Source organism: Notolepis coatsorum (assembly GCF_963971535.1).
Source record: "Notolepis coatsorum genome assembly, chromosome: 7".
NCBI lineage: Eukaryota > Metazoa > Chordata > Actinopteri > Aulopiformes > Paralepididae > Notolepis > Notolepis coatsorum.
This window is the reverse complement of record NC_140171.1, coordinates 113,375,982-113,403,665: the sequence shown is the minus strand read 5'-3', so window position 1 is coordinate 113,403,665 and position 27,684 is coordinate 113,375,982. Positions and strand designations below refer to the sequence as shown.

At 42.1% G+C, this 27,684-nt stretch overlaps 1 protein-coding gene across 2 annotated transcripts in view; it reads right to left on the bottom strand.

Moving 5' to 3' along the window:
- Positions 1–27,684, bottom strand: part of LOC311231563 (ras and Rab interactor 2-like) — a 106,156-nt gene that overhangs the window by 49,355 nt on the left and 29,117 nt on the right. For both annotated transcript variants that reach the window (XM_084318186.1, XM_084318187.1), the window contains exons 3-5: positions 13,508–13,602; positions 11,935–12,133; positions 8,338–8,452 (exon numbers count right to left, since the gene is read on the bottom strand). In XM_084318186.1, the coding sequence (XP_084174312.1) occupies positions 8,338–8,452; positions 11,935–12,133; positions 13,508–13,602 (409 nt within the window). The remainder of the gene's footprint in view (positions 1–8,337; positions 8,453–11,934; positions 12,134–13,507; positions 13,603–27,684) is intronic.

Sequence of the window (27,684 nt, the reverse complement as noted above, 5' to 3'; positions counted from 1 at the left end):
TATTTCCTATTCTTGCAATCCTATAAATATCAATACCCTATTATCAACACTGTAAAGTCATTGAATACTTAATTTACACGTGGAACTAGAAGCAACTGTAACATTGCTCTAGAGCAGTGGTTCTCAACCTGGAGGTCGCTAGATGATTTTGGGGGGGCCCGCGAAAAGGAATACAAATATACTTCATGCTTATATATATTTGGTACAGAAGCTTTTTTCTTGTGAAATAATGAATATGTAAAGTCTAAATCTCTCTTCCAATGATGAATCAAGTGAAATAACCTGAAAAAGGAAACAAGGAATGTTCACCATCCTATTTCTGCTTGACCATGTCAGGGGTCAAAGTTCACTATTCTGTCTCTGTTTGACAGTGACGGGGGGTCAAAGTTCACCATTCTGTCTCTGCTCTCTGTTGGGGGTTGTGAAAAGTCATTGCATTGTTTTTAGGAGGTAGAGCGGTTCCCGAATGTCCGGCTTCTCATGCCAGCGTGTCGGTGTGTCCTTGAGCAAGACACTTAACCCCTAACTGCTCCCAATGAGCAGGTCGCCACCTTGCATGGTCGCCTCCGCCGTCTGCGTGTGAAGGGGTGAGTGAATGGGTAAGATGTGAGACATAAGTTGTGAAGTGCTAGACAATACATAAGTGATCAATCAATGTATCAATGAATGGATGATGACTGGCGAAGGATGATGGATGATGGATGATGACGACAATAATTGAGGTAGGATTAAGTGAAAACTGGTTTGACTTGTGATATCAGCCCTAGGCCATAGAGACCAAGGTTAAGCTGATACTGCACTCTTTATGGTTATTTTCAAGTAACCTAAGGAATCTAAAGTCTAAGAAGGAGGGGGTGGTGGTGGTGGTGATGCAAGAAGACAGCTCTGATACTGAGAGCAGTTTAAATTCAGCGGGAGGAGGAATATGATTGGAGGATGAGAGAAAGGTGTGACATGGTGATTGGCTGTAGTGTTTGAATGGCTGTAAGCTGATAGGAGGCTCGACAGTAGGAGGTGTTGAAAAGTCAGTTGAGTGTTTTACTGCACCAGAATCATAATGTTGGTGAATTTATTACTTTATTACTTTGTACTGTGGAGTACTGAGACAGTGACGTTTCGGAATACCGACACAACTGTGCCACAAGGAGTTAATGTTTGCTGTGTAGGTAACTATACTGCCCTGCAAAAGCTAACCGCAGTAACTACGGAAACAGTGAAATTGAAAAAAATTGCTAAAGTTATTTGACTATCTAGTGATTTTGTAGTTACTGGAAATCTTTATACCCTTTTTCTCTAAAAACAGAGCAAGATTGAACTCTGAAACTTTGTCACAAAATATATTACAGATATTGAGAAGTTCAATTTCACTTATAATTAAATTTGGAAAAATATTGTAGTTACTGGGGTTAGCTTCTGCAGGGTGGTATAAAAGGTTGTACATTGATGCAAATGGAAGTAAAATTAATGCTAATGCTGTCAAGGGTCTTTACCAAGTCATGGTGCTTTAAGGGGAGACCACCCCCCTAGATAGGAAAAAAAAATAAAGGATGAAATCTTGCAAACATCTTAATTGTTTAGAATGGTCAAAAAAAGAAAAAAAAATTATAAATTTTTTTTGGTCTCATAATTGTATTACCCAAAAGGGGGCGTGGTCTATTCAAAATGGCCCCTTTTTGCATGTTACCCCAAACCAAATTTAGATAAAATGGATGATATATAGATATTTTCCTCATGGTTTTTCATGTTACTACATTAAATACCAAACTTTTTGCTAGAGGATTTTTTGATATGCCACCCGAACAGGAATGTATGACCTTTTATGACCCCCTAGTCATAAAAAATCAATTTTTTGCATACATTTTTTGTATAAAATTTTCTAAAAATCTGGATGAGTGATATATCAAAAAATCCTCTAGCAAAAAGTTGTGGTATATGGATAGGAGGAAACGTGGCCAGTTTGGTGTGTGGAGGTACTAGAGAAATTGAGATTTTTTGTTTTATGTGTAATACAAACTCATAAAATCTCGTTTTGAGAAAAACACCTTTAAAGTTTTGTATTGTCTGTAAATCAGGCTATGTATGACATATCAACAAACCCTTTGGCACAAAGAAGCAGGATATAGATTTGAATAAAGGTGGAAAGTTTGGTGTGTGTAGATGCTAGAGAAATGGTACATGTCTACCCTTTGGGAAAACGCCTTCATCATCATCATTAGGTGGCTTCTTCGTTCCGAAGGTTGCCTATCACTCTCCAACCCATTCTGTCCCCACTTCTTCTCTCCAACTCCGTGACTCCGCCTCTCACTCCACTCCAATCACAGACATCGTCTACCCAGCCTCTTCTTGGTCTTCCACTTCCTCTCTTTCCATCCACCTTCCCCATCACCACCTTCTTGAACATCTCCCCGCTGGATCCTCTCAGAACATGCCCGCACAACTCCATCTTTCTCTTTTTCAACCTCTCCAGCAGCTGTCCTCCTTGCATATCCGCTCTTCTCAGTACCTCCTCATTCTTGATCTTATCCTTCCATGTTATCTTCAGCATCTTCCTCAGTGTCAACATTTCAAAAGAGTCTATCATCCTCTTTGCCTCTTCATTCAGAGTCCATGCTTCTGCTCCGTATGAAAAGACTGACATAACATACGTTTCCAAAATCCTGGTCTTCGTTTTCCAACTTATGTTTCTTCTCAATAATTCTTTATGGTTCCAGAATGCGCCCTTTGCAATTCCGGTTCTTCTCTTAATGTCCATGTTAGCTCTTCCACCTTCACTGATCCAGCTTCCAAGGTACATGTACTCCTTCACTTGTTCAAGTTTTTCTCCATCCACCTGTATTTTACAAACAGTTCCTGGTGTTTTTTCAATGATCATTACTTTAGTTTTCTTTGTGTTTAGTGACATTCCATAGTTTTTGCATTCGACATTCAGCTTATTCATCATGTCCTGTAGATCTTCTTGACAGTTACAGACTATAGCAGTGTCATCCGCGTATCTTATATTGGTGATGTTCTCTTCGCCAAGTTTTACTCCTTTCCCTCCTCTCAGACCTTTTTTCATCAGTGATTCACTGTACATATTAAAGAGTACAGGGGACAAGATGCATCCTTGTCTTACACCCTTCTCCACCGGGAAGTCTCTTGATTTCTCCTTTCCTATTCTAACATTAGCCTTCTGCCTCCAGTATAAGTTGGCAATTATTCTTCGGTCAGAAACTGGTATTTTGAATTCTTCCATTGTTCTCATCAATGTTGTATGTTCAACTCTGTCGAAGGCCTTCGTGAAATCGATGAAGCAAATATACAGCTTCTTCTGTTGGTCTATCGATTTTTCACCAATGATTCTGAGTTGGTGAAAAAGTGATTCTTCAAAGTTCTGTATTGTAAAATGCCATACATTTTTTTTTAAACGCTATTTACAAACACAACACCCAATCAAACCATTAGTAATAGACAACCTAAACACATGCCTGATAACTGAATAACATAATAACATAATGCAACTAAATGTGTTTTTTTTAAGTTTTCTTGTCACTACCTTGAAAGAAGACATGTAAAGGTGCAACATTATACAAAAATCTCAAAATTGCCCCAAAATCAGGAAAATGGTATTTTAGGTGGGTGGTCTCCCCTTAAGCCAAAGTGAACGGGTGCTCAATATGACGGCATTAACAGTGTGACCGACAGCTCAGCACAAAAGAGCCATGGTCTGCTGTGTCAAATGTTGTGGTCTCTCAATCAATCAATCAATCACATTTATTTATATAGCACGTTTAAACATGACGCTTGTCAACCAAAGTGCTTCACATAGCTAAGCTAAGTACAAAGAAAAGTATAAAATAAACTGAAAAATAAAATAAAATCAACGGATAGACAAAGGAAAAACAGAACAACACGTCAACAAATATGGCAAGAGTCAACGTGAGTCAGGGAAGGCCAGGCGATATAGGTGGGTTTTGAGTTTTGATTTAAAAGACTCGATGGAGGGGGCAGATTTAATGGACATGGGGATGCTGTTCCAGAGGTCAGGGGCTGCGACCGCAAAAGCACGTCCCCCCCTAGACTTTAAGTTAGACCTACGGGTGGTTAGGAGACCCTTATCAGCCGATCTGAGGGCCCTGGTGTTGGTATAGGGGGTGAGGAGGTCTGCTAGGTAAGCAGGGGTCTTACCATTTAGGGCTTTATAAACCAATAAAAGGACCTTGAAGTCTATTCTAAAGCGCACCGGGAGCCAGTGGAGGGAAGCAAGTACAGGGGTGATGTGAGCTCTCTTCCGGGTACCTGTGAGCAGTCTAGCGGCAGCGTTTTGGGGGAGTTGTAGACGGGCTATGGTGGATTTATTTAGCCCCAGGTACAGGGAGTTACAGTAGTCTAAGCGTGAGGATATGAAGGCGTGAATTACTCTTTCCAGGTCTGAGGGGGAGAGAATGGCCTTGATCTTGTCTATGGACCGGAGCTGGAAAAAGCACCCCTTCACCACAGAGTTTACCTGCCTATTGAAGGAAAACTCGGGGTCAAAGAGCACGCCCAGGTTTTTTACAAAGGGCTTGACTAGGGGAGACAGGTTACCCAGGCTGCTGGCAATGACGCTGGTTTGGTTCGGAGGGCCGAAAAGGAGGTCTCTGAGTAAAACCGAATCAGAAGATGGGGCGGAATCCACAGAGAATGGATTGCGCGAAGCAAATTGCATCCGCGTTGCCTGCTCTGCACTCTTCACTATAATCTAATTATGAAATCAGATATAGGCCAGGGCTTTACAACTTAATAAAGAGATTGAATATATATTAAATGGGATAGAAACGAAATTAAATGTATACCATATACAATGAAAGAATATAGTGCTCTAATTATATCGTGCTATATTTAATTCCATTTATATCCCAATTAATTGTATTCAATCTCTTTATTAAGTTGTAAAGCCCTGGCCTATATCTGATTTCATAATTAGATTATAGTGAGGGAGAGGAGTTCTTATTAATTAATTATTAATACATTTTTTATTTAATAATAATAATAACTTCAGAATAATAATAATCATGACATTGTATTACTGCTGATCAGCACCTATATCAGAAATAAATGTTTACTGTATTGATCATCTCAGAACCAAGCATTTGAAATGTCAGTGCTTAGCCTTATTTATAAATCACGCGTTGTGTCAGTGCTTAGCCTTATTTATAAATCACGCATTGTGAAGGCTATTGGCATGCAGCTTTATATTTCTCGAACAAGTTCGATTCTGTTTGTATACGAGCATAATGCCAAGGCCCACAACGTTATATATTATATATATTTAAATAATTAGTACGATTGCATGGGATCGCTGCATGCGCTTGATTTGATATTGTCCTTCGAGATAGGGCTGGGCGATATATCGAGTATACTCGATGTATCGCGGCTTGTTCTACATGAGATGTAGTAAATTACTATATCGTGAACATCGAGTATATGTTGTCACATCGCGGCTGAGATGAGACTTGCTTTAGCGCAGAGCTGTCCTCTCATTTTCATTATAGACAGACCAGCGCGGACCTTAAATGACATGCAATTGTAATTTCATTAGACAGACTAGTGCGGACCTTTAATGACATGCAATTTAATTGACGCGAGCAATGGGCTAACGTTAGCTGCTAACTTATCCCATGACTAGGCTAAGCTAACTAGCGTTAGCTGCTAACCCTGGAAACGCTCAAAGCGGACTCCACGACACTAGTTCCATTCGTGAGGAAAGGGGGTGGGTTATATTGACGACGCTTGACAACAGAGGTTTAAACATAACTTCATATTTATTGGTTATTCGTTTCTTTATATTGGGCATCCAGTTCCATCTCCATGTGTTAAACTCTTCCTGTGTTGACATTCGAGTGTGACATCATCACCTACGGCAGCTTATACGCTCAAAACGCAAACCTAGAACAAAACCTGAGGGGGGGGGGCTGGCTCTCTTGCACGTTCTCGCCCTCTCTCGCTCTCTCTCTCTCTCGCTCTCTCTCTACATTCAATGATTTAAAGTAGCCAAACGTTACAGTATAAATACTAACTGGATAGTTGATGATATAAACATTTAATTTCATTATCTGAAATATTCTAAAATCATTAAGTCTGCTATAAGCCATTATCCCTTTGTGTGTGATTATTATTTTCTCACAGTAGTGTGTATATATATATATATATATATATATATATATATATATATATATATATATATATATATATATATATATATATATATATATATATTTTTTTTTAAAGCATCTTCATGGTTTAATAATGCAAACATATGTTGCAGGGACTTATTATAATCATCATATTGGCGTGACTGTATGCATCAAAGGGTTAAATCAAGCATTTTTAAGTGATTTAGAGGAAATGTCAAAATATTGCGATATATATCGTGTATCGTGATATGGCCAAAAAATATCGCGATATCATTTAGAGGCCATATCGCCCAGCCCTACTTCGAGATATTCGATAATATCTTTCACGGTCGTGCCTGTCTGCACAATTACTGCTGCCATGATCACCTGTTTAGAGGCTCATTTACATAGAAAGGGCACATGTTCCGCCCATGTTACCTCATTTAAATATACGGCAATTGCATGGACGCAAAGCCGACGTTACGCATGAGCAACCTCATTTCATTAATTTGAGAGCGAGATGCGCCGGCTTTGCTTCGGAAAAAGCGTGCAAAGCCTCTGTGGATTCCGCCCCATGAGTCTAATCTTCAGTATTTCACACAGACCGTTACAACCTTTTTGACCTCTTACAATTTCTTTTTTCACTTTTTCTCCCCATTTTAAATTTTTTCTCCCATCCCAATTTCGTATTTCCAATTCTTCCCTCCCCTGTCTTGAACGTTGCTAGACTATGCCTCCCACTGGTCGGCTGTAGTGAGGATAGAAGCCTTGCATCACGTGTCCCCTCCGGTACACGAGGAGGCAGCCTGTCGCATCTTTTCACCGCAGCAGCTCGAACTCTCAGTGGCGAGGAGTAATGCGTGGGAGGCTCACGCTGCCCCCGATACTTCCTGTTTCCGCCGCACCGGCGTCACCCAACCGACCTGTAGGAGTCGCTGTCCACAACGTCCAATCCCCACCCACCGGCTTTCCCACCCTCTAACACTGCCAATTGTGTTAGTATGACGGCCGGCCAAGCCAGTAGCAACGCAGAGAGCTGGGCTCGATACCAGCATCTCCTGCGTTAGTGGCGAGCGCCTTGCCCATTGCGCCACTCAGCCGCCCTACCTCTTACAATTTATCAGTCAGTTTCAGTTCAGTTTTACTTTATTGGTCATATGTAGGTCAACACAGGGTCAACGGTACAATGAAATTTATTTGACAGGAGAAACAGATCAGCTCAGCAGTAAGAGCACTAGCCGCAATAGAGCGCTAGTCATATAAAAATGTAAAGATAGAAGCTCTTGGTCAGACACATTAAATACATAATCGATATGACGTACATGAGATACCAGATATGACAGAAAAGGTAAACAAAATATGCCCTAGTGAGAGAATGAAATAAATAAAAATATCTTATGTCTTCACACTAGAACTGAAGGAATAGGCCAAATGCCATCTCCTAACCTTGGTCGTTGTTAAAGAGACACTACACTGTCAGACTGTAGCCTAGTGTCTGGGCTGTAGCTAGTTGATCATATTAACTAGTCAAACTGTACAGAGATTTAACACAGATGGACATAGATAACATTTCCCTCACAATATATATATAAATAAATGGCATAGGTAAATGTGCCATAAAGTAAATAAATAAAAAGTGGAAATGTAAAGTATAACACTATATAGCTATGTGTCCTGAATGGAACGTCCATCACCTTCAATATAACAAAAAAAGAATCCTCTTCTCATTCAGAAAGGTGGCTTTTTGTCTCTTGATCAAATGTATTGTTAAAACATGGCTAATCAAATAGGTTAGGAGTTCAGTAGAGGACTTGTCAAGCACCCAAAAACAAGTATTTTTCTTGTTGGAACTGTACATAGCCATTTTGTTATTTATATTTTATATAGTATAATATCTACATCCTGTTATCTGCACTGCACACTTTTTTAGAACTGTATATAGTCATCTTGCTGTTATTTGATCATATTCTATGCTATGTAACGAAGTTAATTTCACTCTTTTTTTGCTGTAAGGTACTGAATGACGTGACAATAAAGGAATCTGAATCTGAACCCCGCCCCTTCTGTGAGTTTGTCTTTTAACTGAGCCATCTGGGAGAAAAGGGGGTGGGGGGGCTACAGGGATGTTTACAAAATGCCTTGAAAATAAATTCCACATTAGACTGTATGCCTGCTTCTGAAGGCAGTGTGCTGTGTCACTCACTGTACTGGCTCTCTCTAACAGGGAAGTGGCTGATCGCAGGTCCTGGCCCATTCTCACCGACGCGCAGAGACAGGACTTTCCTCTGCGGAGCTGCTGACTTCCTAACCAGGAACACCTGCACAGGAGAAATGTATTGGACAATAAGAACCCAGCTGGGTCATTCCTAGCTATTGGTGACTTTTCAATGTGCTAACCTTTTGGGGGGAAATCAAGTTTCTTTTTTGCGTTTTTAGAATTACATCAGGTAAATATCATGGTAGAGCTCAAGCACGTAACTCTTCTGCCCCCTTAGTGACTATTTTGTGTTTTTTTCCTATATTTTTTTGTGTTTCTGTGTACAACGATGGCTGTGTTGATTATTATGTCATGAAATTGTGTCCGTTTGCTTATTTTCCATATATTCACAGAATTTGAAAAGATTAGATTTTGAAACCCTCTAACACAAAAGTTAACAATATTAGCTTTCAAACCGGTCATAGTGGTTTATTTCTTGCCATTAGGGTTAGGGTTAGGGTTACCCAGACAGAAAGATTAGGAGAATGTAAAATCTCATCCCTGTGCCCGTGCCCACCCCAACACTTGCTCAACAGTCCCCTAACCTAACCCTAACCCCAACCCTAACCCCAACCCTAACCCCAACCCCAACCCTAACCCTAACCCTAACCCTAACCATAACCCTACAAACGGAAATATTTGGAATCTTTGATAGATATGTTGAGTTAGGTTCATAGTGGTATTCATAAAAAAAGAATTGGAACAAAATATTACAAATTACGTTTTTTTTTACCTTGAACGTGATGCAATCTTTTCATGCACTAAGGTGACAACTCTGTCAGTTACTTAACAAGGCACAAGGGTTAAATAATAATAATTATGGGTGGATTGTTCAGCCATCGACCATGAGAGAGTTCCACCCGGTTAGGGACATATACATAGCTGTAACGTTCCCCAGGTTGCTGCGCCATCCTGTGGACTAATTCAGGTGGTGCAGCTTTGTTCCCTCATCACCAATTTGTGTCAGCTTATTATCATAAATTTGTTGTCTGTGCATTTGTTATCTGTCTTGTCTGTGATATTCCACTCCCTGGTCTAATGTCTCTCCTGTCTGTGTTGGTTTTGTGATCTGGTTTAGTGTTGTTATCTTGTGTGTATTTATATCTCAACCATGTAATGTTCTGTGTCACTCTGTTCCTCCCAGCTGAGTCTAATTACCCAATTACCCTCATGTGTCAATCAGTGTCTGTATATATGCATGTGAGTTCCCTGTCTTCCCTGTCGCGTCATTACTCCTTGTTACCTGGTTCCTGTCGTGTTGTGTTCTTGTGTTGTCAAGCCGTTCGCTGTTCACCTTTTTTGTAAGTAAATGATCTGTTCCTGTCAAAGTCTCTATCGCTCCTGTCACGGAGGATAGTTTCTATTATAGTGTTTTTGTTTTGTAGGGCAATTAGCTTGTGAGAAGGATTTCTCTCCCTCTGTGTTTTGGAGCTACTCTTTATGTCATTAACCCATTCAGTGCCAACCACGAGTATAGTCGGGTTAACTCGCCATGTGTTCCGTGCCAATCACGAGTATACTTGGGTTTTGGTCGTTATTTCTTTTATTAGCGATATCCATACATTTTTCATCCATCCAGCCTGACGTTATCATTGGGAATGGATCTGAGCTCGCAAAGGGCAAATACCACCGTCTATCGTCTCCCGGATGGTATTGCACATCATTGGATTGGATTGGCTGGGACTGTGCATCAGGAAAAAACCTCCGGTCCGGGGTTTCCCTTCTTGGGCAAGCAGTATCGTGTTACCACATTCACTGGGGAGGCTGGGAGCAGCAGCGATTATGTGTTTTGGGCTATAACGTTGGATCAATAAACACAATCAATATTTGGAATGGCGATCAGGAATTGGATTCATCTTTTTGCAGAACATCTGATGTGAGGTAAGGACTCTATTTTACCAGTTTTGGGTAAAGTGTGTGTGCGTGCCGTTAGCGCTGACCAAGGCACCCGATAATAGATTTTTCAGCCCGCTTCTCTAGCGTGCATAAGGACACATATACTATCGATAATCTAGCGTTTATTTGAAAACGATTCATAAATCAGCCGAAAAATGACAACGTGTTTTGTGTATTCCACTAAAGGGCTATTATCGCGGATTTCTCTGGAATTACTAGAAATCTCCAAAACTATACTCGTATTCAAAACGGTATAAAACGGAAATGTACCGATAGCGATCGCTCCGTGCACGTGTGTGCACTGTGTGAGCGGCTCCTCGCAATTGTGTGTAAAATACAGGTGGAGAGAGAGAGAGGGAGAGTCAGGGACAGGGAGACCGCTTCCGCATTATTCCCACTGCTCCATTGTTGAGCGAATTGTTGATTGTGGGTGGTGACTACAACCAGATCAGCGCCTTGCTACGTAGGATAGCGAGTCAATTCTGAATGGCTTGATTCAGTGGGGGAGGTTCTTCTGAGCTGAACTGAAGAAACAGGAGTAACTAGAGATTTCACATCAAATCAGTGTTGGTACAACCCCACATTGCTAGAAAACAATGCTAAACACTGGAAAAGGCAATTTATAAGACAGGGGACCTTTAACAAGTTTTTTTTTTTTAATTAGCGATCTGAATTCATATTTCATCAACCGAGTCTACCGTTGGTAAATCGGCCACCCCAGGCGCGCAGATGTGAAAAAAGCGCCCCCTATCGTCTCCCAGATGGTAATTCACCCTTTTGGATTGGACTCAATGAAAATGCATGGGGAAAAAAAACCCGGACTCCACATTTGACTTCTCACGCATGTAACCGGGGCCGATCAGCTTCATGTTGGACCCTCAGCACAGCGTGTATATGCTGTTTTACAGTATACGCGTGGGATCAATAAAAGGATAGATTTTTGGAATGGTCGATCAGGAATTGGAATAATCCATTTGGATACCATCTGATCTCAGGTAAGGAATCTATTTTACCAGTATTAGGATAATCAGACCTTTTTTCACGGAGATATAAGCTTTCCCCCTATATGTGATATGGCTGTTTTGACTTTGCGAGTGATCAGGAAATAAGAGAATCGATTTACAGCTTGCGGCACCAGCGTGCATACGTACACATATACTATCGATAATCTAGCGTTTATTTGAAAACGATTCATAAATAGGCCGAACAATGACAACGTTCTAGAATATTACAGTACATCAGCGTTTATCAGGGATTCTTTTTTTTTCTTCTTGAAAACGAGGGCTTTTCAAAATGCTATAAAACGGAAATGAACCGATAAAAAAACAATCTGCTTCGACAATGTTGACTGGAAATGGGTCATTGATAATGCGACGTGCAGATTAGACACATAGCCATAATTTAAAACATAGATTAGGCGATATTAACGTTAACATTGAAGCGGATGGTGGGCATTCAAGCACTAAATGTGCGCCCCCTGCTGGGCATTCAAAGTGTTAAGAATCATGAATTTAATACTTTTGAATACTCTTTAATACCCCGCAGAGACCCTCATTGGGCTCAATTCTAGTGAATGAAACAGTGAAATATAATTTTTTGGGAACCCCCCCCCTGCACTATACTATGGACACACACATGACCTCTCACCCCTGGCGGCTGTGTGAGCAGCATGCGCCTGGCCTCCTCCTCGCTGAGGGTCAGCATTAGCCACACCGGGTGGGTCTGGGTCAGCCGGTCCAGGACACTCATTCTCCTGCGCAGGGAGTCGTAGCCAGAGTCCCTCTCACCCCCCGCCCCCCCACAGTGAGGAGACTGCAGGTACACTCCACTCACCTCCCCATCCAGCCTGTCAGAGGAAGAGAGAGAGAGAGAGAGAGAGAGAGAGAGAGAGAGAGAGAGAGAGAGAGAGAGAGAGAGAGAGAGAGAGAGAGAGAGAGAGAGAGAGAGAGAGAGAGAGAGAGAGAGAGAGAGAGAGAGAGGACATGTCTCCATCTGCTGGCAACAATGAGAATAGCATGGGCCACAATGGAAACAAGCCATGGCTTTATTGTGCTTTATCCATTTTTGACCAGCGTGATGACACTGTTATTGTTTTTTGTTCAAATGTTTTGTCCTACGATTGTGTCAAAATAAAGTATTCAAAACATGCGTGCCCTGCAGCATTGGGAAATAATAAACTTGGGATGTTGTCCTGTTGACAGAGACGAGGTCAAACTAATGCACCACATAGTATCATTAAAAACTGTCAAGAGAGAGAGCATATGCAATCCAGAACGACCCAACTGTAAACTCTGCCTCACTCCTAATCTTTTGAATCAATAACAATGTTTACTGACATCACCCAGATTACCCTCTCCAGACCCCTTCTGAAGAACCGGTTGGAAAGCTGGTAACCATGCTTCACACTATTTTATTGCACTGTTAAAAAGCTGTGATTTTATATGTCTGCACTTGTGCTCATTTCATGTCTATTCTATTCTACTACTTATTGCACTGCACTATTGCACTATTTTACTCTGTCTATTCTATCTTACTTTTTTTTTTATTATTGTCTATTTTTAACTTTAAACTGAATCAAATCATAAACAAGGTGGCCTGTTGGGATGTTAGATCCTAATGTGAAAAACTGTGATTGTATATGTCTGCACTTTATGTGCTCATTTTATGCCTGTCTTTTTTCTGTTGTGAAGCACTTTGAGCTGCAGTTTCTGTATGAAAGGTGCTATACAAATAAAGTTGTATTATTATTATTATTATTATTACTTGTGATAACGCTCCGAGCGATGCCCATGTGTTTTCATCTTTCCCATGATAACTTTTAGTCATTCTATGTTAATATTGTGTTTAGGTTTCTGTGTGACCCACAGTGGCGTAGGCTGTATGCCTCCCTCTTGACTAGGGTTCACTGGTCAAAGAGATGTCAATCTCATTACACTGACCCTGGTTAAATAATGCCATATAATAATTACAAAACAAAACATGATTACCATGCAAAACCATAAAGGCCTATAAGGATTTTGAGTCAGAGGGGAGAATACACTGTATGTGGGGGAAAAGGTGTCTTGAAAGTGATCCGCATTTTGCATTGCAACTTTGAAAATTGATCAATTACACAAATCCTTTTTTTCCATCGCTGTTTTAAGTTAAGGTGTGATGTCTCCTGCGAGGTAAAGGTTAGGGTTAAGGTAAGGGTTTAGGTTTTAAGGTAAAAAGGCCTCACCCTTGTAGGACCATGGGGCCCTTATCCATCGCAGGACAAGTCTGGACCATCTCCTGTTTCAGCTCCCCGAGCTCCAGTGCAAACGTGTCGATGAGCTACAACAAGAAGACAAAGACGACGAGAAAAATCACAACCGATGATGTGAAGGAATCCTTCCCCTAAAGGAGGAATACAAACAAGGTGTCATTTGAATGTCGATAGCGATCCCTGTCGCCGCTACCTCCTTCAACTTGTCAAATCAGTTGGAATGAGAGGGAAATCCTGACTGGTGGTGGTGAGGAAATGTGAGGAAATGTGAGTGTAAACGAGTGTAAACGAAACTGACAGCATCGTTCTGAGAAAGAGGGAAAGAACACTGGGAAAAGAGAAGCAACACCAGCCTGCAGGAGCAGGGAAGCCGTTAGTCATGTTTCCTGTGTGTGTACCTCACTTCCTACAGGAAGCATGGAGACAAAGCAACCACAATAAACACCCGCACACACCCACAAGCACGCCCACATGCTCACACACCAGTGATCGCACTCAAACACGCATGGTCAGACACACGTGCACGTGTGACACACCTCACATCCACTTTATCTCAACTCGAAAACATTTCAATTTCTCCGATAAACGCATCTCCGTAAACAACATGACTTAATGGCTTGGGAAGTGTAAACATCTGGACAATAACTACAGGGGCAGGAGGGGGAACGCAGGAGGAAGTCGCTCATCACTAATGGGACGGGACGGGGCTAAATGCAGCTCTTTTTTGATGGATAACCTCCACCGTATCGGACAGGGCTATTTCCAGTGGAGAGAGCGATAGCTGCTGCGGTTCGTTCACCTTTACGTGTCCTCCAAATCAGTCAACAAAATGCAAATGTTAAATGACAGCAGACTGCACAGCTTCAACATGGAATAATGATTTTATCATCTTCAGGGTTGCTCTGATATCATTCTCTCCCTCCAGGAATCCCGAAATGTGACTTCCAGGAACACATCATTTCTCCAAAAGCGTCCTCTAATACATCTGAACAGATGTTTGATGTTTTGGGGGGGGGGGGGGGGGGTAGATAGTTCACAAATAATCCACAGGGAGGCATCATTTTGCAGTGTTTGCAACAAGGCAAGAGGCTCTGATCCAGACCGCCGTGACCACAGGCCCCCCCATAATTCCCCCCTAACAGGACAATCTGGAGCCAGCTCCGTCTCCGGTTGTGTCAGACTCTGTGTCAGCACAACACTGTATTCACACACACACACACACACACACACACACACACACACACACACGTGCACGCACGCACACGCACATGCACACACACACACACACACACACACACACACACACACACACACACACACACACACACACACACACACACACACACACACACACACACACACACAATCACACACACACACATGAGTCGGCCATGACAATGCTGAGCTAGGAAGACAACGGTGGGAAGTTCATGCACATTTTTATTATGGAGGGTTTTTAAGTAGGACCTCTAAATCTTATACTGAACTGACCTAATGATGTGCGGAAGAAATTACGATGAATATTGTTTGATTTCCTTGTTGGATATGAATGAATACTGGAGTTTGATATGAAGAAATTATGAAAAACAATAGGAAATAAATCTAAATTAAAAGTAGGGATGCACCGATATGAAAATTGGCCACCGATACCGATACCGATTGTTCAACTAACACTATCGGCCGATACCGATACCGATATTTGTATATTTGTATATAAGTATTTGTAAAAAATTTTATTTATTTTTTATTTTTTTATTATTATTTTTTTTTATGAAACTACTGTATATTTGTATGTGTGTTTGTATTTGTAGGCCTCTTTACTTACTTAAAAAAAGGAAACATCAATAAATATGTTTATGGTATCACTATCTCTCTCCCAGTATCGTCTGGCGGCCTGCAGCGGGATACTATTTTCTCAACCAGAGCTTTCAACCAATGCAATGGAACCATTTTGATTGACAGTCGATTCGGCCAATTACGCCACACCGCTAGCACCCACCTCCTGCTGTTCTTACCACCAATCGGCAAGCGTTTTCTACTTTCGGGCATGCCGCCATTGATCTGCTTGCGACTCACTTGAGAGCACATCACAACAAACTTAACGTAGCTAATACCTTAGCTGCCCGGCCCGCCGACCAGCGCTCTACAGCATGACCAAATGAGACATAATGATTTTACTGCAACAAATGTTATAATAAAACAGCCTTTCTATACATTTGTCTGGTTGAAAACTTTATTAACAGATTGCAGAATGGGTAGTTTGGTATGGAATGAGCAACGGAGCTATGAACGGAATAATGCCTTGCTTACTTGCTGTGTTCGGGTAAATAATATGCTGATGTTATATTGAACGTGTAACACTAACTATATAACGTTATTAACTAACTAGCTACCGTACCGGGAGCTCACGTTGATGCCTGGATGGTGCTAACTAACTAGCTACCGTACCGGGAGCTCACGTTGATGCCTGGATGGTGCTAACTAACTAGCTACCGTACCGGGAGATCACGTTGATGCCTGGATGGTGCTAACTAACTAGCTACCGTACCGGGAGATCACGTTGATGCCTGGATGGTGCTAACTAACTAGTAGTGGGTAGTTGGGTACGGAATGAGCAACGGAATGGAACTGAGCTATGAACGGACTCCGAGTAATGCCTTGCTGCTATGGGTAATAATAATATGCTGATGTTATTGTCCGTGTAACACTAACTATATAATGTTAATGCCACAAAACGAATGCCTTGTTAATCATAAGTAGTAACTGTGATGCAGTAGCTTGTGTGTGTGTGTGGGGGACGGCGGGCGTTGTGCAGGTAGGTCGCGAGTGAACTTTTTTTTTTTGCCTTTTGACGCTACACAAATTGATGCTTATTTATCGGCGACTGCTATCGGCACATTTGAGCTTATCGGCCGATAGGCCGATAGCAGTCAACAAGGCACTTATCGGCCGATACCGATACCCGACCGATATATCGGTGCACCCCTAATTAAAAGTGCAGTTAAACATAAAAATACATATCTGGTATACATTAATATCAAAGATTGATAGTATTTTAAGTTGCTTAAAAAGAGGAGCAGATGGTTCATGGTGATTAGAAGTAGTGGCAAGTCTTGTGAATTTCTTTTGCAATATAAAAAGTTTATGAAGAGAAGTATTTATTTATTTATTTGTTTATTTAGACGGGACAGAGCATATTACTGGACACTACAAATAAATGCAGTGTAAATACACCGGATTTAACAAGGGTGCTAATTTTCATCCGCAGTCCCCACACAAAGCATAAAAACTAAACATGCAGGCAGTGAAGCATAACATGCTATGAGACAAGGCATAAAAACATACATACAGAAAAAAGTACAAGGTATAAAGGGTGCACTACAGTATAATTTGACTATACATGGTCACAGGTTTGGTTGTCGAGTAAAAAAATTGTTTAGATTGAATTTAAAAGATGGAAATGATGTACAATCTCGTATGGTCAGTGGTAGATCATTCCAGATTAAACAGCCCTGGACTGAGAGGGTGTTTTTAGCAAAGGCGGTTCGCCGGCCGGGCAGCGTGAATACTTTCGGCAACCCACTTGTCCTTCCGCATTGCTCTGATTGGCCGATGTCCTTTCGCATTGCTCTGATTGGCCGAGCGAGCGCATGCGCATGAGCCGCGACGGGCTCCTCAGCCAGGCAGGAATACTAAACTCCGCTTAAGCTCCAGGAGAGAGGAGAGAGGCTGAAAACCCGCAGTTCTTGCCCGACTGATGGGAGCCGAATCCCGGATCAGATTTTTCTGATGAATACCCCCAAAACATGGAGGTCCCGAACGCAATTTATACGCCGTAACGAATCATTAAAAAAATATACCGTTAACTGGAATATGTTGTTTCTTTACACATATGTTGGATTATGTAATATAATATATTATGTAATAATAAGGCGTAACACAACAGTGAACACATAGTTAAGTACGACTGACAGATGCATTGCACTACAGTATGCGTTCACTGTTGTGTTACGCCTTCTCGGCATAAGCCCCATAATAAGACCGTCTCTGGCTTCATCGAGCGGACACCAGAGCTCAGCGATGCCGCTTTACGGCAGCATAATCTCCCCGCTGGCAATCGGAGCACGGAGGGTCGTGGACCCGCGCCGCAGCCGCGAAGCCGGCGAATACGGCAATGCGATTTTTTATTGGTTTGTCATGACAAACCAATTACATAATCCAACATATGTGTAAAGGCACAACATATTCCAGTTAAGGGTATATTTTTTTAATGATTCGTTACGGCGTAATCAATACTTCCATTTGTATAAATTGCCTTAAGCGGAGCCTGGCTGAGGAGCTGGCTGAGGAGCCCGTCGCGGCTCATGCGCGCGCTCGGCCAATCAGAGCAATGCGGAAGGACAAGTGGGTTGCAGAAAGTATTCACGCGGCCGGGCACTTCGCAATCCCCTCTAGTGGTTGCTCTAGTGCTGATGCCTCTATCGGGCTTCCTTTCTATGAATTCAAGTTTCTTTAATAGTTGTCATACAGAAGTACAGAATACTTTCATACAAAATGCTTCTTTCTGTTACGCTCCAGAGACTGTGCTAGACAAAAGATAAGTATAAAATAAAATAAAATAGTATAGCATGTAAAAATAGAAGTAAAAATAGAAGTCACGTACGTAGACACAGTGTTCAGTATATACATATGTACAATGTTCGATGCAGAATAGAGTAACTGAGTTACCGTACAATATACAATATACTATGCAATATACTAATATACAATATACTATATAGTGCAAAGCAGAAATGGGATGAGGTACAATTTAGGTACAATTTACAGTAAGGTGTACTGAGGTATGGGTTGTAGTGCAAATCCTTTACCAATAAATATAAAGTGTGTCTAGGTGTTCTAAAGTGTGGAGAGTGGGTGCTGCAGTGTGTTGTTTGTTTAAAGTGAGTGTGTGCGTATGGATGTGTGTGTTGTGAGTGCATTTGCATCCTATTTAACTGATAGAACACACTGCGTGGTCTATAATGATTTAACATCTGAGACCCTCCCAGTGCAATGTGGTGTCCCACAAGGCTCTGTCCTGGGCCCTTTGCTATTTTCGATTTACATGCTACCCCTCGGCGATATCATACGCAAATTTGGCATAAACTTTCATTTTTACGCTGATGACACCCAATTATATATACCTATTAAGCCAAATGATTCCTCCCAACTACAAAACCTTGAGGCCTGCTTGCTTGCCGTCAAAAAATGGATGTCGCAAAACTTTCTACTCCTTAATGCAGATAAAACTGAGATGTTAATTGTTGGCCCCCCAAACCACAGAGGCCTGTTTCAGGACATCTCCCTCAACTTTGATACCTGTCATGTATCCCAGAGCTCCACCATAAAAAACCTCTGAGTCATTTTTGATTCCTCCCTCTCATTTAATGCACATATAAAAAATGTCACCAAAATTGCATTCTTCCATCTTCGTAATATCGCAAAAATACGCCCCATTTTAACTCTGGCTGATGCTGAAACCCTGATTCATGCTTTTGTCTCATCACGTCTGGACTACTGTAATGCACTTTTTTCAGGCCTACCTAATTCAAGCATCAAAAATCTTCAACTCGTGCAAAATGCGGCTGCACGGATACTAACTAGAACTAGAAAATTTGATCACATCACACCAGTTTTGTCCGCCCTACATTGGCTTCCTATCCAAGCCCGCTCTGACTTTAAAGTGCTACTCCTCACCTACAAAATTTTAAATGGGCTTGCACCGCTCTATCTATCCGATCTCATCTCCCGATACTCGCCCGCTCGTGCTCTGCGCTCACAAAATGCGGGGCTTCTATCGACCCCTAGGGTTAAAAAGAAATCCGCCGGCCACAGAGCCTTTGTCTACCGCGCTCCCTACCTGTGGAACAAATTACCTGCCGTCATCAGGGGCGCCTGCTCTGTCGAAGCTTTTAAATCCCTGCTTAAGACTCATCTTTTCTCTCTCTCCTTCAACCTACCTTGATCTCACCTGGTCGGGGACTGACCTTTAGATTAATCTGTGTAGTTTAGTTATGGTACAGGGTACTACATGGTACCACTGGGTAGTTTACTATAGGGTAGTTTAGTTAGGGTACAGGGTACTACATGGTACCACAGAGTACTACATGGTACTGCATGGCATTACAGGGTACTACATGGCTTACATAGCTCTACATGGCACTACATGGAACTACATGGCACTACGGGGTACTACATGGTACCACAAGGCACCACAGGGTACTACATGGCACTACAGGGTACTACAGGATACTACGGGGTACTACATGGCACTATGGGGTACTATAGGGTACTACATGGCACTACGGGGTACTACATGGCACTACATGTCTGCTCCTTTGCAGCACCACAAACATGGGAACTCTCTAACTCTTCCCCCCCCCCCCCCCCTCTCCCCCCCCCCCCCTCCCTCCCCCTTCTCTCTGAGTACCCGTCTCCTGGCGCTGACCAAGGTGATGGATGCCTCGGGGTCTTGGCCAAGCTTGTAGTGACTGCTCTACATGCACCTCCGAGGCCTTGGATCAGTTATTCTCCGCCGTCTGTCCGTGGTCCTGTCAACTGATTAACAGACTGTTAACAGATTAACAGTCAACGCGGTTTCATTGCTGGGTTAAGTACTTCTATTCTATTCACATAATACGCTTACTTCATATATCTACTCCATTCACATATATGCCTACCACTTGTATCTATTGCTATGTCCGCCTACTACAATCTCATGAGCTGTCTAACGCCTGTCCCGTCTCCCTGTCTTCCTATGACTTGCTGTCCTGGAGTGTTGTCCGGAGTGTTGGACGTCCCGTGACGAAGGCCGGGAGATTGCGACCCCCTCTGCGTGCCCCCCTGTCTCCGGAGGTCTCGTAGTGGTGACCGGAGTGCCGGATGTCCCGCGATGATGTCGGGGAGTTCGCGACCCTCTCTGCGCCACCCCCTATCTCCCTGTCTCCGGCTGTCCCTGAGCAACGACCGGAGTGTTGAATGTCCCGTGACTAAGACGGGGAGGACGTGACCCTCTCTGCGCCGCCCCTGTGCCTCAAATAGATCCGCTATCAACTCTATCTTTAATCTTTCAAAATGTTCAGTTGCTATCGCTATTAGCTCTATCTTTAATTTTTCAAAATGTACAGTTGCTATTGCATGCACTCATCTGTGTTTCACCACACACATGAGTGCATGCTTACCAACTGTCCGTCTGCAACACTACTATCACCAACATCTAAGAAGGGAGATCCCCCCTTGAACGGCCCTTCTAAGGTTTCTCTCCTCCACACTGCCTGTGGAGCTTTTTTCCCTATTGTTAGGTTTTAGTGAGTTTTTCCTTACCTTCGCGTGGGGTATGTCTGGGAGTGCTTGCATTCTTTCATTTATTTGCATTCATCTAAAAAAAATTTGGACCCTATGGTGTTCTTGTTCTGTTCTTGACTTATTGTTATGTTGTCTTCTTGACCTGTTTAAAGAAGACCTGTACGGCCCATGGGGACATTAACGTGTGTTGTCGGGCCCTATAAATAAATTTGATTTGATTTGATGGTTGTTGCATAGTGTTATTGTTCGTTGAGCAACCTGATGGCCTGGGGATAGAAGCTTCTTCTGAGTCTTTCTGTGCTTGCCATGAGACTCCGGTATCGCTTGCCTGACCGCAGCAGTTCAAAGAGGCAGTTGTTTGGGTGGCTGGAGTCCTTAATAAGTCCTTACCCCTGCACCGCTTGTTGTAAATGTCTTGGAGAGTGGGAAGCCCCCCTCCAATTGTGCGTTCGGCTGAACGTGCCACTCTCTGTAGTCTGCTTCAGTCTTGTGCGGTGCTATTCCCAAACCAGGAGGTGATATTGCCAGTCAGGATGCTCTCTATTGTACATGAGTAGAAGTTCTTAAGGATCTTCTGACTGACTTGGAACTTCCTTAGGCGCCTGAGGAAGTAGAGGCATTGTCGTGCCTTCTTCACAACACTGTCAATTAGGGCTGGGCGATATGGCCTAAATATGATATCACGATATTTTCTGACCTTTCGGCGATACACGATACACATCACGATGTTTTTCTTTTTTACCCCAAACAATTCATTATGAGGCTTACCAAGACAGTATTTGAGTTTGCAAGCTAACATTAAAGACAAAATAAAATACCCATGCATTTAGCATTTTTATATTAGATTTAGATTATTAGATTATATATTGCATATGAGATATTATATGATTTAGATATGAAATATGATGAATTGAAAATGGGGGACCCTGATGTAAACAAGACTAAAGTCTTTCTCTGGTCTGCATCCCCTTAACAATTGTATGTATTGAGCTGTACTGTACCCATTCTGCAATATGTTAAAGTTTTAAATCAATCAATCAATAAATAGCATTTTAGCATTTTTATGAAACTACTGTATATATGTATGTCTCTAAATGTTTTTTTTTTTTTTTTTTTTTTTTCTTTTTCCCCCTCCATTTTCCTCCGATTTTCTCCCATCCCAATGTTAGTCGTATGCCAATTCCCAGTCCCTTCCTGATCGCTGCGCACTTACCCCCCACAGTCAGATCATCTGGGAGAGTGGAGGCTACCACGTGCTTCCTCCGACACACGTCCAGCCAATCACCGCTTCTTTTCACCTGGCAGCGCGGATTCTCATTGAGAGGGCGTAGCGTGTGGGAGGACCACACTATCCCCCTCACGTCCAATCCGCGCTTAGCAGGCGCCCCGACCGAACTGTAGGAGTCGCTGTTTACAACGACCCGGACCCACCCCGCCAGCTTCTCCCACCCTCTGATACAGCCAATTGTATCAGTGCAGACGGCCAGCCAAGCTGGTGACAACCCCGGAGCTGTGAGCTGGATTCGAACAGGCGAATCGAGCCCACAGCTCCGGGGCTGGTGACGAACGTAATCTCCGCTCGGCCACCTAACTGCCTTGTCTCTAAATGTTTTGATGAATTGAAAATGGAGGACCCTTATGTAAAAAAGCCAAAAGTCTTTTTCTGGTCTTCATCCTCCTGTACTGTATTGTACCCATTCTGCAACCTTTTAATACAGTTTTCATTCATTCATTCTGACGGAAACATAATCATTTTGATTGACAGTCGAGTCTGCCAATGACGTCACACCGCTTGCACCCGCCCTGCTGTTCTTAGCACCAATCGGCAAGCGTTATTAGTTTTTGACTTCCTGAATGTCCCGTGTGCTGAACATCAACAAAGCTACTAACGTTAGCTCCCCGCGGCCGTCGAGTAGGAGACCAGTGCTTCACAGGATGACTAAATGAGACATAATGATTTTACTACAACGAATGTTATAATAAAAGCCTTTCCATACATCTGTCTGATTGAAAACTTTATTAACAGACCGCGGAATGGGCATATCTCAGCACAGGCTGAGATATGAACGAGTAACGTGTGGACAGATTGACGCGACACAATCCTCTTGGGCAAAACATCACGATATCCACGATACGTTGAAAAAGTGTATCGTTAATGAACTGTACCCGATATTTATATAATATCGTCATATCGCCCAGCCCTACTGTCAATGTGTATGGTCCATGTCAAGTCCTCGGATATGTGGGCTCCAAGATACTTAAAACTGTTCACTCTCTCAACCGGTGCCCCGTCGATGCTGAGGGGGCTGTAGTCCCTGACCCCCGACCTCCTGAAGTCCACAATCATCTCTTTTGTTTTGCTGACGTTCAGGGAGAGGCAGTTCTCCTGACACCACTGTGACAGATTCTCTACCTCTTCCAGGTAGGCCCTCTCGTCGTTGGCAGAGATCAGGCCCACCACTACTGTGTCATCAGCAAATTTGATGATTGTGTTGTTGTTCCGCTGTGCCACACAGTCATGTGTGTACAGGGAGTAGAGGAGGGGGCTCAGAACACAGCCCTGGGGGGCCCCTATGTTGAGCGTGATGGATGAGGAGGTGCAGTTGCCTGCTCTTACCACCTGGGGTCTGCCCGTCAGGAAGTCCAAGACCCACTGGCAGAGGTCATAGTTCAAGCCCAGTGATAGAGTGTGTGATAGAATCATACAGTGAAGATAGGATCTAGCAGCACTGACTGTCAGGAAGGGTCTAATATGTTTTGAAGGTTGAATTTGATTGTGTTTGTAACTTTCTTCACATGTTTTTTGAAGGTTAAGGTTGAGTCTAGCATGCCCCCGAGGTACTTGAACTCTGACACAAGTTCAAGTTCCCCCCCGCCCAGAAACACATTTGAGGACTCTAACACAACAGATTTGTTTGAAAAAGCCATGCAGACTGTCTTTTTTGCGTTCAGGAGCAGACATGAGTCTATGAGCCAGTCCTGAACACTGGTCAAGACAGAGGTTAAGACTGTTGATACCTCTGCATAGCTTTTGCCATGGGTAAATATAACAGCATCATCTGCATACATCTGGACATGTACGTTGTTACACACATCAGGTAGATAATTTATAAACAGTGAGAACAGAATTGGTCCTAGTACTGATCCCTGGGGGACACCAACCAAGCAAGTGTGGTAAGGAGACTTGATACCGTTAACACTTACACACTGTTCCCTGTTGGATAAATATGAGCTAAACCACTGGATAGCCTCTGGGGAAAAATTGAAATGTGATAATTTGGCTAGGAGGACCTGGTGACTGACGGAGTCAAAGGCTTTTTTGAAGTCCAGAAACACTGCCATTGCGCAGGGGGCTTTGTCCAAAGCACACTTCACCCTTTCAGTGAAAAGGCAGTTTGCAGACTCAGTGGAGTGGAAGGCCCAGAACCCAAACTGCATAGGATGTAGTGGGGTGTGACCTTTGTCTAGATGTTTCCACTTTTCAGCCACTTTTGAGATCATTGGTAAGATGCTTATGGGTCTATAATTTGATATGTCCGTTTTGGCGCCAGATTTGAAGATTGGTGTTATTACTGCAACCTTCCACTGAGATGGGACAGTACATTGTCTAATGGACAAATTAACCAGGTGTGTAATAGGTGTCACCAGGGAGTCAGCATTTGTTTTGAGAAAGTTTGTATCAAGCCCATGAGCATACTTGGCCTTGGATGCTTTCAGTGATATAATAGTATTTGCCACCTCGGTTTTAGTGATTTCCTCCAAATTAAAGATGGGGAGGTCATTTTGGACAGGGCGTGGTACAAACTTGGAGGGTTTAAACAGCTGTGTGATTTCATTAACAGAGTCTAGAAATAACGTACTTAGGTTACTAGCAAGAGTGCAGGGATCTTTCACCAGGACATTGTCTATCTTTAGTTCTAAATTGTTGTTATTCTGCTTATGGTATTTCCCTGTCATTTTGTTTATACTCCCAGACTTTTTTGCAGTTTCCTTTAGCACTCTCTATGATGTAGACGTAATATTTGGCTTCGGCCTTCCTTAAGAAGTGGGTGACTAGGTTTCATGCATGGGAGAACTTTTGCCTGTCTGCTGTTAGGCCAGACTTTAATGCTTGTTTAAGCAATATATCTATTTTTTTCATTAGACCTCTGCATTCATTATCTATCCAGGGAAGAGTGATTTTTTTGCCCTTTCCCCTGGCTCCTATTTCTGGTGAAAGATTCCATTACTTTGCTTATTTTAGACAGCAAGACAGCAAGACCAGCCGCATTTCATTGTATACCTGTATGCCGTGACAATTAAAACTCTTGAATCTTGAATCTTGAATTACACCCCATTTCAAAATCATCACACGTATAGATTTCATTCCACTCAAGCCCTTGTAGGGCGACCTCAAGGCTATGTTGGAGATGCTTTGGGATGGTTCTGATTAATGGTTGGGGCTGAGTTTTACTGAAAGTTTTGAGAGTTTTCTAGAAAATAAAAATATATTGTGGTCTGAGAGGCCTGTTAAGTAGTTATATGTTTTGGTGATTCTTTCCACTTTATTGGAGAATAGTAAATCTATTCTGGTTGCTGAGTGGCTGGTGATTCTTGTGGGCTGTTCTATTAATTGAGTTAGATTATAGTGGTCTGTTATTTGTTTAAGGTTTTTTCTTAGCTTTTTATCATCCCAATTTACATTTATGTCGCCGATTAAAATAAGTAGGAAAAGTACTGGCCCAAATAATATTACAATATGATAAATATGGGTATATCAAACTATAATAAAGTGTCAAAAGACAGGAGCGATTTACAAGAGAAGAAATCCTTCTAATAATGCCATATGATTTCATAAATTTTTTGCAAACTAGCTCAATATGATTTTTCCATGTAAGGCCTTCATCAACAATGACACCTAAGAATATTGCATGTGACACCTGTTTAATTTCAATATCATTTCTCCGCCAATAATGTCATAGAACGGGTTTCAAGTTCATGCAAATTCTGCCAGATCACGGCGTACAACGTTATTCTGATCATATTTCATATTTTCGCCATGGTATTCATATTTCACTCACGGATCCTTGTCTGATGCTGTCTGAGCCGGCACAACTCTGCAACGCTTCAATACTGCCACCTGGTGGCTGATCGGCGAGTTGCCAAACCGGATATGCCCGTTGGAGCTCGGTCCGTCCCCTAAATCCGTCCGGCCACTCGTTTATCATCCCAGGACTCTAGCCACACACCGTGGATATGGATCGCTTTCATAACTCAATAATCCACATGATTTGGGCTGTTATTATTATTATACAAACCGGAAATGGATCGCCTCGATCCCCATCACATAACTGGGATCTGTTTGCTCCAGAATCATCGCCCAACGCTAAGAGGAGGCTGCCGTGAGTTTCAACGTTTTTGAATATTATTATCCATACAAACTGCTCTGATCTATATATCACCCATACTACATGAAGCATTTAACGACGATCACGGAATTATAAACGACTATATCTCACGTTCTAGGAATTACTGCAGAAAACGATAAAAACATATTTATACTCTAGACGGTATTTCCGTATGAATGTGTGAATGAAAAAGTAAAACGTTCCTACATCCTGAACGATAGATAATCGATGTTGAATGGGCCATAGTAATGTAAATTTAGCAATACAATTAAAAAGGTTATAGCCCTGCAAAGAAGGTAAACATCTCCATAGACTTAGACTGGTGGCAGTGATCAAACATTGATGGATATAAGCGTGGCAGTTAATGTGTTAATATGTAATTTAGAGTCCTGTTTTGAATATTTTTTGTTTTTATTTCTGAAAATCATATAATTCGATTTATTAATATTTAATGAAATCCTATTAATCTGAAACCATGTTGCGGTTTTTGCAAGTATAGTATTTGCATCTTTAATCAGGGAACCAAAGTCATATCAGCTTATACAACGCTCTTTCAAACAACTGCTTGCAAATTGACGGTTATGAAACAAAAATCTATTAATTAGAAAGTTTGCAGAGTAGGTCTTTTTACATTTGTTTCCAAAACAAAAACCTGTTAAGTCTTCAGTTTGAAAGGAGCTGAATGATTTAAATAATAATAAAGAGAAACATAAAACACAAACTAAGGCTTTGCTGTAAATCAAATGGCTCCAACAACAGGGCCCCGTTCCCCGTACCTGGTTCAACTAAGTCGATCAAGATGTCATTATCCAGATTCAGTTAACCCGATGTTTGAAGCCGGGATTTTCCTGTTCCTCGAAGGTGGATTCAGTCTCGTTAACTCAAGCCAGACTTGAGACCCAGGATAAGTGCGCGTGCCCGCCTCAGCCGAGAAGGCAGCAAGTGTCGAGAGCAGAGATCCTGATTCTCTAGCGGCATTGATTGATTAATTGATTTAAAACTTTAGTAACATATTGCAGTACGGCTCAATCGCCTCGCCGACAAGTTAAATGCGTTATCTATAGGCTAAATTTAAGTCCCTCATTACCTCAATCAATCAGATTATATTTCTTTAAACTTGCCTGCTGGATTGAATAATCAAATGAGATCTTGCTAGCGAAAATAATTAGTTAAACTGTTATACAAAATAACGATACGGCTCTCTTCCCATTGATTGATGTATAGTCGATCTTTTACTTATCTCCACTGTGGTGTAACGGGTTCTTCTTTTGACTTTCACGCAGACGACCGGGGTTCGAAACCCGGTCTTTCCCTTCCTTTTGCGATGTAGGAATAATTCAATTTGGTGCACGTTGAGAGCTATATAAAGAATGACATCCTCAATGCATGTAGATTTATAATATTTTAACTTGAAACTAG